This window comes from Lactuca sativa, chromosome 4 (assembly GCF_002870075.4).
Source record: "Lactuca sativa cultivar Salinas chromosome 4, Lsat_Salinas_v11, whole genome shotgun sequence".
NCBI lineage: Eukaryota > Viridiplantae > Streptophyta > Magnoliopsida > Asterales > Asteraceae > Lactuca > Lactuca sativa.
Window position 1 is genome coordinate 55,185,126 of NC_056626.2, and position 15,756 is coordinate 55,200,881.

Genomic DNA, 15,756 nt, shown 5'->3' on the forward strand with positions numbered 1-15,756 from the left:
GATCGTTTAATATGGAGGGGTAAATGGTTGCGTCTGAAAGATAAGTTAGAACTTAGAAGATTTCATATTTTTCTTTTGCATTAGAACTAGATTATAATCCACGTTTAACGTGGGAGAACACATAATAATTAAAAAAAAAAAAAAAAGTTTATAGGAAACAAATGAAAAAATCATAAACTTTTAAATAAAAAAAAATACAAGTCAAACAAATCCATAAGCAAACAATAATAGGGGTGAGGTGGGGGGTTTATTTTATTGTTTATTATTAATCTTAAATTAAAAATGTATTAAAATGAATAAAAAAAAGTGCAATAAAACAAATAGAAAGGATATAAAAGTCATTTAAGATTTCGTAAGGACCAAATCCAAAAAAATTCTAATTTTAAACTAATTAATGGTGCAAATTAGAAATTTTTTGGACTGTATATACATTTTTTTTGCAAACCACAGAGACCAATACATTTTGTTTGCAAACCACAGAGACCAGAAACCAAATTTACAGTTTAGTCAAGTTTTTATTTTTATAAACATCATATTAACCAAAAAATAGACAATTATTCAATTTGAGAGGTGCATACTGATGATAAGTTGATAACATAACAATTATAGTACTTATTTAGTGTTGATTTTAATTTAATGAAACATATTTATGTATGTCTTATAATATTAAATTATTTTTTTTGACATTCTAATATGTAATTTTATCTTTTCCAGTTAGCTTATCAGCTAGCTTTTACCAACCAAATCAGCTCTCTAAATTAACAAACATAGCCAAACACTAAAAAAATAGAACCTTTTTGATTTTGAAGTCTAATTTTGTGTCATTTCATCCATACAAACTATTTACAAGTGGGAATAATATCCTTAAACATAGATTGTAAGAACAAACATTCTACACTTTGAGTCAACTCCTGAAGGAGCCTTCATCACATAATCAATCAACTAGTAGTCTCTATTTCTTTCTCTTTCTTTCAAAGCTTTCAACATATATCTTCTAATGGAACTTTAAAAGCTTAAGTATAGGCTTCTAATTAAAATATTAATTTTTGCCTTTCAATAACTGCCATTTTGCATAAAATGTGTTTGTAAATTTATGCAGCAGAGATCGATTGCGTTTTTTTTGTCGAGGAGGTATACGAAGCAATGACTTCATCATGTCAAATGTTGTGAAACCAATTGAAACCAAAGGAACAATCTGCTAACAATTGTGCATCTCTGTTAGTATTTTTTTTTTTTTTTGTGAAAAAAAAAATCATTTATTAAGACAGAGAACACTTAAGAGGAAAAACTAAAGGAATAAACGAAATTACTTCTTGCTATACATATGTACACTTTGAAACACTAATATTACCACCTTTTTCCATTTTATCGTGCCAAATATTAGTTGTGCAATATTTCCTTTTTCTGAACAAATTCCGAAGCAAAATGACATTTTTTCATGAGTGAATAACACTTTCAACCAACCATTATACCTTCAAAAATGTAAAAAATACATTGTATGTAGTAGGCAAACTTACAATGCATTATAAATACTGCACATTTCATTTGCAAATAATAATAATAATAATAATAATAATAATAGCTCAATTAAGATTATATTAAATATATATATATCTTCTTAATTGCTTTAACAAATAATTGTAACTGAATTAAAATGGTGATACTCTAGAAAAACAAGATTTGTATAATGCGGTAAATAGAAAGAAACTAAAGTAAGATGATATAATAAACAACTATATTTATGAAAGGATATTGATATTTCTTGCTTTTAACCCTATGTAAATTGAAAGAGAATAAAGGTGAAGATGTAGAAAGACCTTGATGTAATTTATGCTGAGGCCAGCAAATAATTGCCTCCATCCTTGTTCAGAGACAATAGTGGTGATCCCCTTATGTCTAGCACCACTACCACCCCCAAAGGTTTGCATATTCTCAACCTAAAATTAATTATCAAAATCAACCACTTTCATTTCTTTCTATTAAAACATTCTACTTTCATTTTTTTTTCTCATATTAAGGCATTGTAAAATCTAGCGAGTTACAACATTGTAATTTGAAAAATCTACTCAATTATAACACTGGAAATTGCTTTGTATTTGGTTGGCATTGTGGTGGTTGGGTGGACTTTTCAACGTAAAATGCTATACATATATAAAGATGTATGTTGCTATTTATTGCATATTTGCATTCATCACTTCTTTTGTTTATTATAGCATCCTAATTTCATTTCTTTCTATTATGACATTGTAATTTTTAAAAAAAATGGACTTTGAAAAATCTAGGGTTAATCTCATAAAAGACCTTATATTTTGTGTTTTTTCTGGATTAAACCTCAAATTTATTTTTTTCCTGAAAAAAACCTTGTATTCTTTCATTTTGTCCGATCTGACGCTTCTAGTCATTTTTTTCCCAAAAAAGGTTAATCTCATTAAAGACCTTATATTTTGTGTGTTTTCCAAATTAAACCTCATCTTTATTTTTTGAATGGAAAAGACCTCATATTTTTTTTCCAAAAAAACCCCTTAACTTTGTCCTTTTTTTTTCAGAAAAAAAACTCTCAACCTTCTAAATGTTTCCAAATAAATCCTCAACTTTTTTAGTTTTTTCTGAAAAAACTCACATTTTACAACTTTTTTTAGAGAAAAAATGACTAAAAGGGCCCATATTGGAAAAAATGAAAAAATGCAAGGTCTTTTTCATGAAAAAAATAAATAAAGTTGATGTTTAATCTGGAAAAAAACCAACATATAAGGTTTTTTATAAGATTAACCCCCAAAAAAATTGTAAAATAAAAGGTTTTTTCAAGAATAACTAAAAAAGTTGAGAGTTTATCTGAAAGCGGGTACAAGGTTGAGGGTTTTTTTTCCAAAAAAAAAAAAGTTGAGGTTTTTTCATAAAAAAATGAAGAAACACAAGGTCTTTTCTAGGCAAAAAAAATATAGTTGAGGTTTAATCCGAAAAAAAATCAAAATATAAGGTCTTTTATGAGATTAACCCAAAAATCTACTCAACTAAAATAGTGAAAATTGCTTTGTATTTGGATGAAACTACCATAAGCAGGTAGATTATTCATAAGTACAATGCTATCATAGGAAGAAAAGAAAGTAAGATGCTATAATAAAAGAAAAATGTAACAAATAAATAATTACAAGTACGTTGCTATTTATTGCATTTAAGGAAAAAATAAGTGATAACATAACAAGTACCTGCATCTGCCTTCTAACAACATCTAAAGGGTATGTGAAAGTTTGGCCAAATAAACCAGCCAAAGCACCACAACACAAACGCATCATGATTGATCTCTGATGCTCTTCAAAAACATGTCTTTTCAGCTTCTCATAAATGTAAAACTTCAATCCAGCATATGGCAGAATGCCAATGAGTGTTTGACCTGATTTGGATATACATAATAAAATAAAATTTTAAATATAGATATAAATGTAAAACATGTCTTTTTGCTCCATATTTTAAAAATTAAAGGAATATAATTCTTTCAAGAGTGGTCCATTACATTCAATCAGACACAACAGATAGTTATTTTTTTTCATTTCAAAAATATATGCTAAACCTACACCTCGATACAAGCCACGCATACCAACCTCTGTATAGAAAAAAACATATGCAATACATTCCATAACTATTTGCAGAAAGGCAATTGAAACCAATTAAATATTTTTCATTGCATAATCCCTATTTACGAAAATGCAATAAGACTTTTAGGTCTACTCATATTTCAAAATTTCTATTTGTGCTTTGAAGTACAACAAAAACCAAAAGAAGAAGAAAATACAACAAGAATAGTGTCAAACATGAGACTACAAGAAGTGAAAAAGGTATTTGTTTTGCTTCAAAAGTTGGAATATTGGTTTAACTCATAGTATTAAAAAAAACTGTGACAATTACTAATATCATGCAATAATAATCACTGACAAAAATGTAATTATAGAATGAAAACTCAACAAAAAAATATATGTTGCATCTGCTTTGTTCTTAGGATGGAATATAAGTGTTTGGGCCTAATTTTCACATTTTACATGTAGTAATCATTTATAACAGAGCTATCGTATTCATAACAATCATAGGCATTGTTATTTATAACTTTACTATTAATAAGGTTATTAGAGAAAATTACATTTTCAGTCCCAACCTGTTCACTTGCATTTTTCGTTTTTATTTTTAGATTCACTATTATCTTTGGTCCTTGAGTATAGCTAATTTTTGCAATTTTCGTCCCTAATGGCTAATATATTATGATTTTACTTGGGAAAGGGATCAAAAACGTTACAAAACCTCAAATAAGTGGAAACAGAAAATGATTATTTAGTGACAGTTGGCGATACTTTTATCTTTTTTTTTTTATAAAGAAAATGAAATAATAAATATAACTGCACGTGGGGTCACGACATCTATATGCGGATGTACCAAATAGATGATAAGGAACATAAAAGAATTCGTTGTAAATTAGACGATAGTAGATGGAAAAATAGCCTATTTGTTTTCTTGATTGTGCATGTTTGTGATGTTGTGAGTAAAGCTAACACCTTTTTAGTTTTTACATAAATGGTTGAAATTTGTCAAAGAATTATTTACATACCAAATGCTCTCAACAAAGCTCAATAGCAATGAATGGAGGAGAAGTTAGACTTGAAATTACAAGCCGGTTGCTTTTGCTTGTATTTTGGGCCACTAGTGGATTCCCATCATCATTACCTTCGCCCCCAAAAGCACCAATTGTTGTTTGCATTGTCCTACAACCAAAAAACTTATTAAATTGACAAATTTAGCTAATAAATTCACTATTCGGGAAGTACATTTTCGGATCACATGACAAGTTTAGTTAATAAATTCATTATTCAGGCAGTATATTTTCATTTCCCTCCATTAGATGTTGATCTGGAACCACTACTGGAGCTACTTGAACTACTGCTTTTGTTGTTCCTCACAGTTATGTCTCTCTATCTCTACTGGAGGGAAGCTAGAAATATGTATCTCATCTCCACCAATGTCCACATCCTCTTCATTACCTTCATTAGCTGAAACTAACAACAATATTACAACCAACCACCAAAACAACCATATTTCTGCTTCCATAGAAATAAAGAAATAAACCTTTGCATGCTTGCATAGATGAGTTGCTGAACCCTGAATCATCGGAAGCTGCAATAACACATACACAATCAAAACAATCACCCAAAACTGCTTTGTAAACAAGGATTTTTGAATAAATGTGTACCTTAATTTCACAAGTTTCATCTTTTACCATATATGTGTTTCTCCACAAAATGATCATCCAAAAGATTCCTCAATTTGAATAGAGTATCATCACTAAGGGTATCAATATCAATCTCAATTTCATCTGTGGCAACTGACAGCTTCTTCTCAATTGGTTTTCATGAAAGCAGGGACAATAAATTCAAAAGAAAAGAAAAACGGTAAGGGAAGCGATTCAGAAAGGATTTCAATCAAATATATCGCAATCATTCCCCAAAGCAATTTCAAGGGCTTTCCCATCCACTACAAGAGCAAAAGGATCATCCTTGGTTTTTTCGTTTACTGTCACTTGATAAGAAGCCTCGATTTGGTTTAATATGTCATCTGTCATAGCCTGAAAGCTACAAAATATTGAATCATTACCCCTAACTCGCATTTTTCTACCTGTAACTTTCCTGCCTCAGATTGAATATATAAACCGACTCAATTCAAGTTCATAAATATTCACCTTTAGTTGATTTTTTGATTCAGCATCCCTGCTCAAACTCAGATGAAACTGCTTCATATCATGCCTAAACAAACTACAAGCGAATCTAATCAAAAATCCAAAAAAAAGGTTAGAATGTTCCTAAAAAAGGGTTATTCTTTCAGGCTTTCAGCAACCGCTGTCCCATCCTAAAAGCATCATGTGACATGTAAGTTAGATACACAAAGTCCCGCGAAAAGCCCAAGTGCCTATATAAGGAGTCCAATCCACAATGGAATTGAAACTCTCAAATATACCACCCTAGAACCAATTGGAACCTGATAATTGATGAAGGCATATATTTGAGAATTCTAACCCAATATTAACTACAGTCTCCTTTTTGTCTCCAGTAAGGAGCCATATCTTGAGTCCAACTTGTGCGAGTTTAGCTATGCAATCTGCAACCTGAAATCAATGTTAGGAAGTGATGAATATGTTCTCAAAGATGAGAAAAGAGTGTCGAGTAAATGTTTAATGGTTTTTACAATTTTACCCCATCTTGTAACTTGTCATCAACAGCTACAGCACCTAACAACATCAAATCTTTATCGATGATTTCATACACATTCTCTAGCACCTGAACCAAGATTTCTCATAGTTTTTGCATCATCAAAGATATTGTTCTTTACTTCGTTATATTGATCGGGAAAAATTTCATGCATCTCAATACTATCACGAGGCTCGGAATCCTCACCAACTAGATTGAAACGATAGCTATCGATATTAATATTCATTCTGTGAGAAGCAGCACGAACAATTGCATTTACATCAACACTATAAGAAATTCCTTCAATGGAGCACTTCCTGAACTCAATTTGGTTACAAGTTAAAGTCCAGGTCTTATCAGATAAAATCATCGTAACCTTACCAAGTTCCTCATTCAAATTTGAAGTTCGGGCTTCAACTGATTTCCCAGACATTTCATCGAACAGTTGGAGGTCATTGGTCATGAGCATTGCTTGAAAGAACTTCACTACATCAATGGAGACGTAAAGGGAGATTGGGATCAAATAACCATACAATATGAGTGCTCTCAAGAATTGAAGGAAACCAGAGATGATTGGTTTATCAGGATCAAAAGACGCATTTGTATCTTCGAGTAACTGAAGGTACCATCATTATTTAGCTGTTCGTTTTGAGTCTGTACCAATGGAGGAGATTAAAGATATTAGATGCAATATGAAAATATAACATAAATTACATGATTGCGATATAATGAAGAAAATGAAAATCCCATAATAGTTTAAAAGAACGTGAAAGAATGAAATTATGTTTTACCAAATTAGATGGGCTTTTTGAGATGTTATGAGAGGTGGGTCTTTGATTCGTGACGTTAGCGAGAACATGACGTTTCTTGGCCAAGTGAGGCGGCAAAGCCATTGATTTGCCAACGACTTTCTCCGACGCCTGCCGCTTTGCAAGTGACGACATCGTTACAGAAGCTTTCCGACTGGACGTTGCCGTCGACATCACTCAATGCAACAAGAAACCTAGAAAAGAAAAGAAAGAAGAAAGGAACCCTAGAAAGAAAACCCTAAAATTCAAAGACGTTTGTGAATGCCCCAAGCTTCATCATAAACAGGAGGATCATGATTGGGAAATCAATCCATTATGGAGCGTTAATGTCTTCACCTTTTCGAACACGACTACATCCATTGATTGATTGGAGAGAGCAAGAGAAAAAGAAGAAGAGAATGACTTCATGTTGATATACGCTCTTCGCTGCTGACTATGTGGAGAGGAAACCTAGGAATGAAACGTAAGAAGGACGTTACAATGCGATGAGCGTGCGTATTTTGGTGTAAGAGATGTCAGCAAAACGATGCTAGAGTGGAGAGCAGGGCCTTGTTTCTTCAATTTAGAATTTAAGGCTCTTAGTCACGTACTTGCATTGATTGGCTGATTAAAATAATAGTATATATGGCATGTGATTAGAGTGTGAAGGTGACGTGTTCCCTGTGGTGTGGAAAGTAGTTTTTGTGGTGACCGGTGAGAGTAAAAATGTTGCATGAAGCTTAGATGTGGGACGATTTGCATGAGCCGAAAGGCTATTTTATTGAGAGAGAGAGAAAGTCGATTTCAATGATTAGGTTAGTTAGGATAAGGATTGGGTTAAAATTATGGCTTATGAAGAGGGTCTGCGTTAATGGATTTGCTTGACGTAGGGATCAAATATATGAGGTGGATTTTTTCATGTGCGTTTAGTTTTGTTTAATCTATTTTAGTAAATGAAGTTTTTTTTTTTTTTTTTTTTTTTTTTTTTTTTTTTTTTTTTTTGTAATATCAGATTCTCATTCAATTTGCTAAATATCATTTTGTGGTTATTTTGAATTAATTTCTTTTCCACATGTATTACAATAAAGGTGAATATTAGCGGCGACATGTAAATGACGTATTACATGTCGCCGCTAAAGCCGTCGCTGCTAATACCCAAACAGTAGCGATCCGCCGTCCGCATCAAATGATCCTTGTCCGTTCGATCTGTATTCAATCGAATGGTTGTAAGGGCATGAAAAATGGCGGTGATTTTTTCCTCTAGGGGTGTCGTCGCTAATACCTACGTGTCGCCGCTAAAGGTTCGCGCAGATAACCCCTCCAGTTCCTTGTTTCCTGCATCTTCTGTCTGCCCGTTTCTCTCATTCTTTCCATCACCGGTCTCCCCCTTCTTACACCACCAACATCGTTGATTGCACACACGAAAGTTGCCGCTGCCGTCCAAACCTCCATTGCCTCCATTACCGGCGACCTAGACTTCCATTACTGGCGACCAAGAGGAGACGAACACACTTCAATTCCAGAATTTTTACCGATTTATGGTTGAAATTCTTCCTTGTTTTCGATTCCTGTTCTGTTTTGATGCTTATTTAGTGAGTTTAAGCTTTAAATTTAAGGTTATTGTCGGAGTTGTTGCCGAAATTGTTGAATTCTTGCCGAAAAATTTCGAAATTAGACTACCATAGGTTCTTTTTCATCTTTCATTTTATAAGTAGAATGTATTTGTATGTGTATGATGCATGTATGTGTTTTTACATTACTATTTTTTTATGTGTATGTTATTTGTATATGTATTATTTGTGAATGTGTAATTTGTATGTATGAAAAAAATGAAAAAAATAAGGTTGCTATAATAGAAAAAAAGTATGATGCTATAATGAGTATGTGTAGAAAACATGTTTATGTGTATTTGTATATATAATTTGTGTATTTATGTATGTCATGAGTATGTGTAGAAAACATGGTTATGTGTATTTGTATCTATAATGTAAAAAAAATGTTGTATTTACATGTATGATTGTATTAGATGTTTTATTATGTTTTTATTTTCTTGTTAATATGGTTTCAAAGTGTTTAATTTTGTTAGTGACTTAATGTTGGTCATTACAACTTTAGCTTAATTAGATAGGTTATTAATAGCAACATACTTTTAGTAATTTTAGATTAATTATAAAATGAAGGTAATGCTATAAAGAAAAGTGTATTTGTATGTATATATAATATGTGTATTTGTATGTATATGTATGTATGTATTGTAAGCAAATTGGAAACTACAATGCTATAATGAAAAAAAGACAAAAAAAAGGATGCTATAATGGAAAGCATTATTTTTATATGTGTATTTGTATGTAAAGAAAATTATATATGTAGTTTGTGTATTTGTATACCATTTGGAAACTATAATGTTATAGATGAAAAAAAACAAATTAGGATGCTATAACAGAAAGTGTATTATTTTTTATATATGCAATATGTGTATCTTTTATTCATATTGTAATTTTACAGACTATATATAGTGTTTAGTTGGGAGATACTCTTCTACGTGATGACGGATGTTATGGGCCTAGGACATGTATGTGATGGAGTCGGGGATCCACCACCTCCAGTAGGCTTTAGTTGTGGATATCACGAACAGGATGGTAAGTCTTATTATGATATATTTATTAGCTATTTTATCCATTTATTATAAGTTATCGTGACTAATATTTTTAATTATATATTTTCAGCAGAGCTTCCTAAAAACAGAAGATGCCTAGCAAAAAACATCCAACTATCAAAGCCGATACGAGCGAACAAAGGGAAAGCCCGCAGATCTGGATTTCGACATAGAGCTCACATATTCCCTTTCCAGGAACCGTGGTAATTGGTTTACCCGTGAGATTAGGAGATATATGTAGATGAACATCCCTTTGAACGTATCTGGTTGGGATAATGTTTCCCCCGCTTTAAGGAATGCCACAGTCGTGCATCTAAAGGTAACTTGGATAATATTTTAAGTTTAGTTGTGATTGATATTTAATTAACTAACTTTTTTGTATTTGTAGAATATGTTTGATTTGGGTAAGGTTAACTTGGATCCCAAGCGTACTCAGTTGTTGCAGAGCATTGATGCGACTTTACAAAGAGTTTATAGAGGTCGAAAAAATAAAGCGCATACTTATTTTCAGTATGTCGGAGGGCTTAAAGATATCCTAAGGGAATTAGCCAACCCCCCGATGGTATGTCATGTGAAAATTGGGCGCAAGTAGTCGAACATTTTCAAACGCCCAAAATTTTAAAGCATTCGGCGTCAAAGAAAGGAGTTCGTGCACAACAACAAGTTGTAAACAAAGGGGGATCGTGCTCGTATAGCAATGCATGTATCAAAGAAGTAAGCTATAGTATGTTTAACTGTTTATTTAAATTATAATTAATCTAATTTTTAATGTTAAATGGGACAACACTCGAATTAAAGCATTTCGTAAGGCAAATACCGATCGTCAAGGGGTATTTAGTAGTTCTGCATTCGAGCAACAATACATAAGTGGTTAATTTATAATTTCATATAAGTGTTTGTATCGTCAAGGGGTATTTAGTAACCTAATTTTTATGATATTTATAATTTTTTTTGAAAATACAGAATGTTATACTCCTTGAGATCAGTCAACAAACTCAAGCTTCTTGTAACACCGGGAGCTAGAAGGCTAATAATAGGAAGATAATTGCATTTTGAATGTCTACTCGTCAAGTCCATGGGGGATAACTCGACGAGTAGGAACGACTTTTGAACGCGGGTAGGGGGACCTACTCGACGAGTTGGGGAGGACCAACTCGACGAGTTGGTATGGGTTTGGGAAACCCTAAATCCGGGTTTTTGTACCTTATTTAAGCATCCTAATCCTCCAATTTCAGCCCCAATTCCAGCCTCCATTGTTTAACCTCTAGATCTCGAACCCTAATGCTATAGTGAGCCATTCTTGAGTGTTCTTGAGTGTTTCGAAGCGTGAAGAAGGAAGGAAAAGCTTGGGTGTCAGAAGGAAGTCAGTAGATCCAGAGTTCAAGCCACATTTCAGACTTATTTGAGGTATAAAGCTTATCCCTTGGCTTCCTATCACTTAGATCTTCATTTAGGCTTACATGTTGTAACTTTTGGTCCATTTTAAATTCATTTTCGAGAATTGAGTGCATATTAGAGTGATGACTTCAGATCTGGGCACATATGAGCTCAGGAAGCTTAAAGTTGCCACCTTTATTTAGCCATGGCCCTATTCCATGTCTTAGGTCTCCTTTATAGCTTAGTTGTGCTGTTCTAGCTTCATAACACCATGCACACACATAAAGTTAGCAACTTTACGTGTTATGCTAGCCTAAGGATACCAGATCCATGGACTAGAAGCATTGGACTCGAGCGGAATCGAATGAATGAGTGTGAACTAAAGGGGACTCGACGAGTCGCTCAAGCTACTCGGCGAGTTGGCTCGTAACCCTTACTATTCTAACTTCGGACCAACCTGGTGAGTCTAGGAGATGACTTAGTGAGTTGGTCAAGGTTCCTTGAGTTGGGAAGACTAAGGAACTCGTCGTGTTCAAGGAAGTACTTGACGAGTTGCCCGGAAATGTCCCAATTTTGTAAAGAAAGGACTCGACGAGTTCAAGGAAGGACTCGACGAGTTGAATGGAAAATTCCCGATGTTGTTGATAGGAGGAACTCAACAAGTTTTGGAAGAACTCGTCGAGTTGGATCGTGATTTCAGGATTCTGATTTATGGAACTCGGCGAGTTGAGTCAACTCGTAGCGTTGACTTTGACCGTTGACTTTGACTTTGACCAAGGTTGACCTAGTTTGAATTTTGAGGACATTTTGGGACTAAGTGTCATTTTGTTACTAATAGCTTGGGAAGCCGAGGGAGCATCAATTCGGGAATTTGCCAGTTAGCAGCCAGAGAAGTATCAGCAGGACTTCAGTAGTGCAAGGTGAGTCTCCTCACTGTGTGCATGGGTCTACGGCCACAATGCCAGCCCATTATGTTTGTGTTTAGTAGGAAGACCTGGGAGTTAGCCCTAGGCATTTTTTGATATATGTTCCGGATTACGATCCAATGTCGAGTGGGGCTCGAAGAATGTTAGTATGCTAGGGGTCTTTGTAATTCTTGCATGTGTCGGTATTTATAAGTTCAGGCCAAGGTCCAATGGCGGGGTAAACCCGAGGAACGTTTATATGATAGTATGTTTCCGGACTAAGGTCCGATGCCGGGTCAAGACCGAGGAATGTTTATATGTTTGCATGTTAGATTATACCTGTTGTCTTTGTGATACTTGTATATGCCTGGTAAGGAGGTGAGTGTGGGCGAGGTCCCGTATCTCATCTCTAACTGAGTATGGACAGCGTTCCATATCTTAATATTAGCAGATTAGGGGCGAGGCCCGTGATAGGAAAGAAGTGAGTGTGGGCGGGGGCACATATCTCACTATTAGTAGGAGTGTGGACGGGGTTTCACGACTCATCAGTAGCAGACCAGGGGCGGGGCCCAAGTTAGGCGAGGCCTTAGAACAAGAGTATAGTTAGAGTATGTTTTTCTTTATGTACTAGCATGTTATGTGATTGTATGTGTATAGCCGGCGAGGCCGAGATACAGGCGGGGCCTAATAGAAACATATATGTATACCGAGTGGGGCTCAATGCCAAGCGAGGCCTGATGTCGGGCGGGGCATGATGCCGGATCAAGTCCGATGCCGGGCAAGTTCTGATGTAGCGGGTGGGGGCCCAGTATATGTGCTTATGTGTATGGTATGTGGTAGATTGGGGAAACTCAATAAGCTTCGTGCTTATGGTTTCCAGTTTTGGTTTCAGGTACTTCCGATAGCGGAGGGAAGAGCTTGGGATGACTGCATCACACACACCATAATGCTTTAGCCTAGGATGTTTACTCTAATAGTGATGTTTTGATTTAGAACTCTGATAATATGTTTTGAAATTTTTTGACTACTGATTTGATAGCTATGGTTTAATTAATGATTTAAAAATGAAATTTTCGGTCATGATTTTTGGGATGTTTCACTTCTTCTGAAGCCAATGGTCTAACACCAAAGGATACACAAAATTCTTTTGAAAGAATATTTGGTGTTCGACGAGGCCATATTAGAGGCATCGGGTGTAAACCTTCTACGGTTGTGTCGATGTACGATCAGGAACAACCACTGACACAACCACCGCCACAATCACAGTTGACAAAACTATTTAATTTCGGTAATTGTTTCAAATGTTGGTAATTGTTGGTTTAGTAATAGTTTCAAATGTTGGTAACTGTTAGTTTGATAATAGTTTATATGTTGGTAATTATTAGTTTGGTTATAGTTTGATATATTGGTATTTTTTAGTTTGGTAATTGTTAGTTTATGGAAGTACAATGCTATAATGGAAAAAATGAAAAAAGTACAATGCTATAATGTGTTATATTCAATATGTGTTGTTTGGTAATTGTTAGTTTATGAAAGTACAATGCTATAATGGTATTTTATAGTTTGGTAATTGTTAGTTATAGTACAATGCTATAATGTGTTATATGCAATATGTGTAATTTGGTAATTGTTAGTTATTGTACAATTTTATATTTTGTACTTTGCTTATATGTGTAATGTATATTTTGTATATAGAATGTTATAATGTTGGTTTAACTTATAAGACTATGTTGTTTTATTTGTAGTTGGAAATGCTTCAAACGATGTTAAAAGATCCGGCATGTAGTGCCGCACTTGAAGATTGTTTTCGTTCGTTGCCACAACAAAATGAAACCGAAGGAAACGAGGAGAGCGATGATGACGAGTAGCTAGTTGTAGGATTTTTGTATGTTTTGTTTGTGTAAGCATTTTAGACTAGTATTTTCGATATTTTGTATTATGTTAAATTGGATGAGTATTTTAAACGAATGTTGGATTAATATTTTGGAATGGAAGGATGTAGGATTAACTTAATTAATATGATAATAGTTTTTATACTTTTTATATAGTTTTTTTTTTCAATTTTAATGTGAAAAAAAGAATGAAAAATACCAATACCGGCGACACCTTTAGTGGCAACAGTTTGTTATTAGCCGTAATACTTCTTTAGCGGCGACATCCAATATTCAAAATGCTACCTAACGGAGGACCCTAGCTAGAATAGTCGGGTATGATACTCCTTACCCGAGTACCCGACCAACAAATCAGTTGAGTATTCGGACAACAAGTAACCGGGTGTTGCCCGGAGAGAGAAGCGAAAATCAAATACCAATTGATGCTCAATTCTAATAATGGAATACGTAGTCCCAAGGAAGATAGTACATAATATATACTAGCAATAATCATATATATAGTACATTAAAGGTACAAATCATCATGACCCTATATAAATATTATTATGGTTTAAACACGTCAACAACCAGTAAAGGATTTCTCAAGCAGAATAATAAATGCAAACCGGAAAATAAGACAATCAATTTACGTTATTCACACAATGATGATGATCGTCTACATCTATGGGCAAACAAAAGAGAAAAAAAGGAGAGATAGAGAGATTTTATTGATCACTATTAGAAAAAGGTTTTTAGTGACACACATTGCATGTCATAAAAGGATCAAATGACAAGAAAATGTGTGTCATTAAATCCATAGTCATAAATGAAGGTGACATGCATTTGTGTGTCGTAATTTTGACATAATTTTCTTAATACATGACAAGCAGTCTATAACATATATTTAGGACACACAATTTTCATGTCATAACTTTCGGTGAAAAATAATTCATTTCACACAATAAAGTTATGTGTAAAATACTAATTAAAAAACATTTCAATTAGGTTAACAAAAATATTGTAGTCATTATATGTCAAAAACTAACAAACATTTCAAAGTCGCAAAAAATATTGTTTGTCAAATTATCACGTGAAAATAAAGTTTGCCACAAAAAGTGACCACTCTTCATGAATTCCATCAATATTAGCATATGTGTATTCATCTTTATCGCCTCCAACCTGAGAAAAAAGTTCTATTGCACTGTAAAAACAGAATAGCATGTAGAAGCATGTAATATATACTTACAATCATTTTGACAAATAAAGATAAAATGATCCATCTTTTAATTCATTTCTTATTATAGCATTGTACTTTCACATAAATGAAAGTACAATGTTAGTTATTGGATGTAACATGTTGTTTTTGTTAGAGTAGTGAGAGTAGGATGCTATATTTAACAAATAAAAATAAAATGATCCTTCTTTTAGTTAATTTCTTACTAGATCATTTTACTTTCAAATAAATGAAAGTATATTGATTTTTCATGTATATAACCTACTATTTTAATTATAGTATTGAGGGTAGGATGCTATATTTAACAAATAAACATAAAAATAATCTTTCTTTCAATTCCTTTCTTAGTAGAATATTGTACTTTCAAATAAATGAAAGTACATAGCACATTGTTATTTCTTGCGTGTAACCTACTATTTTACTTACAATAGAGAGAGTATGATGTTATATTCAACAAATTATCATAAATCCTTTCTTATCGGAGCATTGTACTTTCAATAAAGTATGGTAGTGAAAGTAAGATGCTATACTTGCATTGTCATTCATCAAAATTTCTTCCTCAACTACATTTTTCATGAACTTTAATATATAGTAGCCACATTCAGTGCTTCTCGACTGACATGGACACTACATAATTACATAATAAACGATCATCGTAACATTAATCTTGATAATAAATTTAAAGCCACAATTTTTGTAAC

The 15,756-nt window shown here is 33.4% G+C and overlaps 1 protein-coding gene and 1 long non-coding RNA gene across 2 annotated transcripts; both read right to left on the reverse strand.

The window, feature by feature from the left end:
• Window positions 1-791: 791 nt before the first annotated feature.
• On the reverse strand, window positions 792-3,635 carry LOC111876823 (mitochondrial carrier protein CoAc1). Its single transcript, XM_042901597.2, has 4 exons — window positions 3,512-3,635; window positions 3,207-3,391; window positions 1,818-1,937; window positions 792-1,195 (listed from the first exon to the last, which is right to left on the reverse strand). Exons 1-4 carry the CDS (start codon window positions 3,633-3,635, stop codon window positions 1,040-1,042), a joined length of 585 nt encoding a protein of 194 aa, XP_042757531.1. The 3' UTR covers window positions 792-1,039.
• An 841-nt stretch (window positions 3,636-4,476) lies between these two features.
• Window positions 4,477-7,817, reverse strand: LOC122197295 (uncharacterized). The gene is made up of 6 exons (XR_006190315.2): window positions 7,016-7,817; window positions 6,231-6,878; window positions 5,720-6,142; window positions 5,234-5,612; window positions 5,110-5,157; window positions 4,477-5,033 (listed from the first exon to the last, which is right to left on the reverse strand). It is a non-coding gene; the product is annotated as an uncharacterized LOC122197295 (long non-coding RNA).
• Window positions 7,818-15,756: the final 7,939 nt, after the last annotated feature.

Excerpts from the sequence above, each read along its gene's own strand:
- LOC111876823 (XM_042901597.2), bottom strand. The coding sequence starts at position 3,635 with ATGGAATGTATTGCATATGTTTTTTTCTATACAGAGGTTGGTATGCGT. Across the intron at positions 3,392-3,511 it reads TCTGTTGTGTCTGATTGAAT|GTCAAACACTCATTGGCATT; the intron begins GTAATGGACCAC and ends TATCCAAATCAG. Across the intron at positions 1,938-3,206 it reads TTGTTAGAAGGCAGATGCAG|GTTGAGAATATGCAAACCTT; the intron begins GTACTTGTTATG and ends AATTAATTTTAG.